The 6,889-nt window shown below is 41.4% G+C and overlaps 1 protein-coding gene across 1 annotated transcript in view; it reads left to right on the plus strand.

Annotated features, from left to right (window-relative positions):
• FOXP2 (forkhead box P2) overlaps positions 1–6,889 on the plus strand; it is a 523,287-nt gene that overhangs the window by 303,233 nt on the left and 213,165 nt on the right. The window contains exon 4 of the mRNA XM_015411071.1: positions 3,556–3,645. Coding sequence (XP_015266557.1) covers positions 3,556–3,645 — 90 coding nt within the window. The remainder of the gene's footprint in view (positions 1–3,555; positions 3,646–6,889) is intronic.

The raw sequence follows: 6,889 nt of genomic DNA on the forward strand, positions 1-6,889 counted from the left end.
CTCCCAACAGGCACTGAGGGGAATGTAGGGTTGCCAGCTCTAAGGAGGGAAATACCTGGAGGTTTGGGGGGTGGATTCTGTAGAGGGCAGCATTGGGCGGGGGGGGGCGGAAGGACTCAGCAGGTATAATGTCATAGGGTCTACCCTCCTAAAGCAGTCATTTTCTCTAGGGGAACTGATCTCTGTCATCTGGAGATCAATTGTAGCAGTGGGAGATCTCCAGGTCACACCTGGAGATTGGCAACCCTAGGGGAAAGTCAGCTGCACAGCAGGGGGTTGAAGAGAATGGTTTGATGGCTGCTGGGCGAAGATTGGCAACAATAGTTCCCCAGGAGCCCCATCGTAAATGCACCAAACAATTCCTCAAGATTTTCCAAAACACTACTCTGTTTTGGGCTCCTGGGGAACTTTGAAGTAGCACCAAAGCTTTAAGATCTCTCCAGCTGTCACCTGGAGACTGGCAACAGCTTGTCTGGAGTGTGGGCAGCATGGCATTGTATCTGTTTGAGGTCCCCCTCTTCCTCCTCCTCCTCAGATCCCACCCTCAGCAGGCTTCATCCCTAAAATATCCTGGAAGTTTCCAACCTGGAGTTGGCAACCCTATGTCCTGGAGTTCGAACCTGGAGTTGGCAACCATCAGCCAACGTTTATCTGCCTGTCTGTCTTTACAAAACCCCCCCCCACACACACACACACAGCCTCTGCCTAGGGAGCAGCTGACATCATTCTCCTCTCCCAACTGAAAATTCCAACTGCCTTGCGTGGGGGGTGAGTTTGAGGTGTGGAGTGTAGTCCAATCAGCTTCCGTATGTAAATGACCTTGGAACGCTAGCCGGGACTGCACAAAGCAGCCAATGAACCCAGCCAGTGTCTTCCGAGTGGCAGTTTTTTCGGCCTAACACTAAAGGGGCCAATTTTAGAATTCTGGCACCCAAAACTCTTTTATAATAAGGGAGAGATACTGCCATGATATGTTCACTGAAGTTTAGGTTATCACCATTTCTAAGTCACCCTGCACTGAAGCTTAAGGCTATACTTTTAAATACAAGTTCTGTAGCACAAGATAGTTTAAGAATCACTGCCTTTCATGCAGGCGTGTGTCACAATGTTCTTCTTTCCTTCCACCATAACAGTTTGAAATAATGCTATTGTAACAAGGACGCTGTACAGATGTGCCAGCCGTATCTTGAGCCATTCAAAAGCAGTTGACTTTACTACGGGGAGTCCATGCTGCTCTTATCTGTTGCTCAAGTAAAATACACCTAGAAGCATGACGCTTGTTGTGTACCCAAAAGGTTAATGCTTTCAGAAATATGGGGGGGGGTACTTGTAATTTGGAAATAACCCAGAGACTTGATGATTTTAGCTCGTTTAATTTATTAGATGTCAGTGCTGATGTAACATTTGCATATTCTGTTTATAGGGAGCCAATCAGAAGATACCTGCAAGCATGCTTCCTCCCGATTCCACAACTAATTTCTTCCTTCCTCCCTACTTTCTATTGTCAGCATTAAGCATGGTTCAGTTTCATATCCATTGATGTTGATCACAACTTAAAATAAACATGCTTCCCTCATATATCAGAATTCGAAATCTCTGGTTTCAGGTGGTTACCAGAGAATCTGACCAACCCTAACTAACTGTGGCTAACATCATTGCCTTATGTGATTAAATTAAACTAGGGAATGAGAAGCAGGATATAGGAGGAGGAAAGGGAAGGCTGTTTGTCTAGTCATTAATTTCAAGGAGTCCTTATTATGCCTAAGTGGGAGACCAAAGTGGGAGGTATCTGAGAGGCAACAGTAGCCCCATGCTCTTCTGTTACCTCACCCCATAAGTGCTTTCCTCCCCACAGTGCCATTGCCACTTTCCTATTTTAGTTGTATGCCACCTTATTCCAAAGTGATACTCATTTAATAAACAAAAAAGTCAATTATATAAGGCACAATTGTTCCTCAGTTTCTGATAAATGAGGCCCTTTTCTTAGCAAGCTTCTGCCCAAGAGAACCTCCCTTAAAACCCTATTGTGTTTGCTTTTCAAAAGCAACTAGCGATCATTCCTTGCCTTCAGAATGCTCTGCCTGTATAAGACTCACTCTGATCTGTAACTGAGAAACCTGCAGACACAATAAGAAGATTGTTTGTGGGATACGTTTGTGACAGTGTTGAAAGCATGTTCTGCAGCCTTGTACCAGAGCCTTTCATGGGCAGACAAGTCAGTGCTCTTAGGAACTGGTGATAGTGCATGCAGTTTGTTTACTTTGGTTTGCTGTGTCTGCCTGCCTTTTCTTTCTCCCCTGAAAACTTGTATAGAGCCAGACTGTAGCAGCCCTCTCTCTGTCTTTTCATAATTGATCAGGGGATGACTGCTTTCCCTGAGGGTTAAGACGTGGCAACTTTTTCTGTTTGCTCAGCATCTCAATGCAGAAGTTCAAACATTGTTCACACCAGCTGGCAGTGTAATGCCAGATGCACATCTTGTCAAAGCAACTGTTGTCATGGATACTGGAAACTACCTTAAAAATGAGCTCATTTGAGTCTAATCAAAATTGTACCTTTCTCTATCAGATTGGTGGCAATTTTGGGGTGAATGCCAATCAAAAAAATGTTTCCTGGTATGGATCAGCCTCTCACAGTGCTTGTACTCTGTGTTTGTGTTTACAGAGTACAGTGTTGAAACTCACAGACAAGAAAAACTTAATTAAGAATGTTACATAGGGTTGTTTTTTTTTAGGGGGGGTCCTTTTAAAAACTTTGCTTTGTATTACTAGTTCCCCTTGTATAGACTATGTTTTAAAGTGAACATATTCTTAGCAACTGGCCTCACACATACAGTTCTAGGACATGGTTGTATTTTCAACTAAAAAGATGATTAAAAATGCTATATTTTGATTGCAGTGCTATCATCCACAGGAGCAAACCTGATTGGCTAAGTAGTGATTTCTTTGTTCTCAGAGTTTACTAAGAATGCAAATGAAAGCCACTTAATTTTATTTGGCATTAAAACTCCACTTTATTTTGTCAAACGAGAGGTTTCCCTGTGAATTGTAAGTACCAAAAAAGTGTTTTTAATCTTCAGTGAATATCCTTATTAATTCATTTTTCAAGATAATCTGATGTTGATTTGTCAAATTTAATTACAGCTTCCGGTAACACTTGAAGTCTATTTCTTTTGCTTAAAAATTGTAATATGAACATGCAAATTGGATGATGATTTACAAGGGTGTGAGCATTTTAGCTGAACACTTAAAGACAAGTTCCTTGTGGAGATGAGGCTATTGATGCAGTTTATGATTTTTCCTCTTCAAGCACTTTATACAAATTAATGCTATTTCCTTGAGGATTTGTTGCACATATATACTTTTTCATGAACTCTGCCATAAGTAGCTTCTGTGGATTTTTCTGAGTTTAAAGAATATGTGAAGTCTCATGCCTTCATTGTGAATCGTTGGAGATCAGTTTTTGCTTGAACATTAACATTAGGTAAGTTACAAGAAATAACATTTTCAATGAAACAATTCAAAAAAATCCTTTTCATATTGTCTTTACTTTCAGGCATTGCAGGCAGCAAGACAGCTGCTTTTACAGCAACAGACAAGTGGGCTGAAGTCTCCTAAAAACAGTGATAAACAGAGACCACTGCAGGTCAGTAAAGCATCTTTATATCTAATGCCTGAAGATGGTTGCTCAGGCAACCCTAAATGTATGTATAATAGACTTCGGAACCTCTTGCATATTTTTTTGTTTGTTTGTTTGTTTTTGCAAAATGCCTTGGCTTGTGTCTCCATACCCTGTGTGTGTTTGTTTTAAGGAAACCACTATACAAGAAGAAGAAGCTCTTGTGTATTAGTTTATCGTGGCTTAAAAGGTCACACAGACTTAAGAACAGCAACCTTGGCTCCCATAGCTGCAATGCAAAGAATCTTTCTATGGGTAACTAGAGAAGTTTGTACACATTCTTCAATCTAAACGAATTAGAGCCCAGTGACAAATTTCCAGCGACTCAAAAGCTTCCCGAACAATTAACCAAATTTGCAAAGCACAGCCCCTACTGCTTTTAGAACAAGGTATATTACTGTATTGGGGTTTTTAAAAAATCTATATATACCTGTACGTAGTGTAGGGTATTGGAAAAGAATGCTTTCATCATGTACTTTAAGCTATTTTTCATCATATTTAATGGACAAATATGCACAATTTATAAATGTGGCATCTTGTTAATCCAATGTGGAGATGGCTGGGGCGGGTAACTTCTTCATGCTAACAGGAAAGATGGGCACTAGTAACAAGATCTAGTGTTGATCTGTTTTGTATATTTGTCCTTTATAGGTCTGTATAGCTGAAAATTAGAATAATGTGCCCTTCGCTATACAGGGGAATATAATCTATACTTTTATTCTGATTTTAAGTATATGAAAGATTCCCCCCCCCCCGACATGATATCACAGTTTCCAAACTGAAGTGATTTCTGGATTTTATTTTCTTAATCAAAATGTCACATTTCTTACCTATAAGCTATCAAAAACTGCCTTTGTGGGGCAGTCCTTGATGTAGGGGATGGGACAGAGGGAGTTGCAATGGCAGTTAGCCAAGATCTGTGCCACAAGTACCACACTCCTCACAATTTTTGAATCCAAGCCTAGCATTTGTGCAGGGATTCTTTCATTCATTGTATGCTCGCGCTTCAGCACCATTTATATCTTGGCTGAGCTTCCTCCTCCCTGAACTATCCCACCCAGGTATTAAACAGATTGTGACACAGTGTTCCTTAGGCAGATTTGACTGCACAATAATGCTTCTGAGGGGGAGGGAATGGCATCAAGGTGCTATTAAACTCTTATTGGGCACACACAGTTTGCTGCTGTGCTCACATATGCCCCTCACTTCTCCTATTTCAAATCTCAGTTTAGAGTCATGGGTCAAGTAAACAAATTTACATTCACCAAGGAGCTTGCCTTGGGACATCATGGTGAATGGGAGTTTGAGCAAGCTGGGAATTGTTCAAAGACTGCACACTAAAGGAATATGGAGGTAGGAGGAGCAAGTAGCATGTCTGAGGACGCAGTGAACTTTATGTGTGCCTAGTTGGAGTTTAATTGCAGCTCGTAACATCTAAATGCAGCCAATGTAAATTAGTAAGTGAACATTTTTGTAATGAATGCTGGGAAATTACTAGGAAAAAAAGAGACAGGAATTTTTTGTATGGCTGAAAACGGAGCATTTTTAGCTCAGGAGAGCGTTACAGTTCTGTGGATAGGCGTTTTGAAGCAGGGACTCAAGCCTCCCATTGCTGTAATGAAGCTGTGAACATTCAGAAGCTTTGTCTCTGATTATGGGGTTTATTCACTGATCACTGTTTTTTTTGTGGAGTTGTACACTTTCTACTGGAAATGGTAGACTTGCTTTTTCAGGTTGAAGCAAATGAGCAGAGCTTCTGTTTTTGCTAAATTTGTACATGCATGACTCAATAAATTATAACTTTTTGAACTGGTCCTTAATCACAACCTCTTATTCATCCCTTGAACAAATAAAGGGAAAATTGAAGTTCGGACAGCATGTTCATGTCTGGATTTACCATAGGGTTGCCAAATCCAAATCCGGAAATATCTGAGAACTTTGGGGGTGGAGCCAGGAGACTTTGGGGGTGGAGCCAGGAGATTTTTGTGACGTCACTTCCTGTGACGTCACTTCCAGGTCAAATGGCAAGTGATGTCACTTCCCCTTCCGATGATGTCACTTCCCGTACACTGCACCAAAACCCCACCTAGCTAAGCATCATACCAGCAACTACCTCCTTAAAACCATTTCTCCGAAATGAACTTACTTGGAAGCCTGAGGCAACTCTAACTTCTTTCTATATAGGATTTATATATATCTAACAGCACCACTTGTATCAAAGCTGTCAAAATAAACAAAAAAACCTGTTTAATATTTGCTTCTCATAATTTCTGCCTCCTGTGTTTGCATATGTTGGTGGTGTGTATTTCAAGTGGGCTCCCTGTCAAATTTCATATCATATCAATACACTGCATCAATCCTTTCCATCATGCAGGGGTCAGGCCAGGGTATGTGGACTCTGATATGACCACGTTGGGCACTTCTTATGATTTTAAATAAGACTGATTTTGCAAATTCCCTTAACAGAAGTTAGTTACGCTTTGGCTGATACAAGACCCTGAGGTGTTCTTGCTCTGTAAATTTAATGTGTCAGTAGGCCATAAGGGTTCTACTGCGCTTGTTTGTTTTTAAATATGCAAGCCTATGCCTGAGCTACAGGATGTTCCATAAAAGCATTAGACTAATCAAAGTCATCCAAAATCTCACCACTATGAAAGAGAACAAGATCAACTTTGGAACTGCTCTTCTACATGCTACATCCCCAAGTCTTGAGAACATAAGAGACACCAATAATGGTGGATCAGGCCAAAGGCCCATCCAGCCCAATACTCTGTATCACACAGTGGCCAGAAATACCAGTGCCATCAGGAGGTCCACCAGTGGGGCCAGGACATTAGAAGCCCTCCCACTGTTGACCCCCCCCAGCACCAAAATGACAAAGCATCACTTGCCCCAGAGTCCCTATCTATACCTTGTGGCTAATAGCCACTGATGGACCTCTGCTCCATATGCTTATCTAATTCCCTTTTGAAGCCGTCCATGCTTGTAGCCGCCACCACCTCCTGTGGCAGTGAATTCCATGTGTTAATCACTCTTTGGGTGAAGAAGTACTTCCTTTTATCTGTTCTAACCTGACCACTCAGCAATTTCATGGAGTGCCCACGAGTTCTTGTATTGTGAGAAAGGGAGAAAAGTACCTCTTTCTCTACCTGCTCTTTCCCATGCATAATCTTATAAACATCAATCATGTCACCCCTCGGTCATCGTTTCT

Source organism: Gekko japonicus, unplaced genomic scaffold, assembly GCF_001447785.1.
Source record: "Gekko japonicus isolate JY-2015 unplaced genomic scaffold, Gekko_japonicus_V1.1 scaffold658, whole genome shotgun sequence".
Lineage (NCBI taxonomy): Eukaryota > Metazoa > Chordata > Lepidosauria > Squamata > Gekkonidae > Gekko > Gekko japonicus.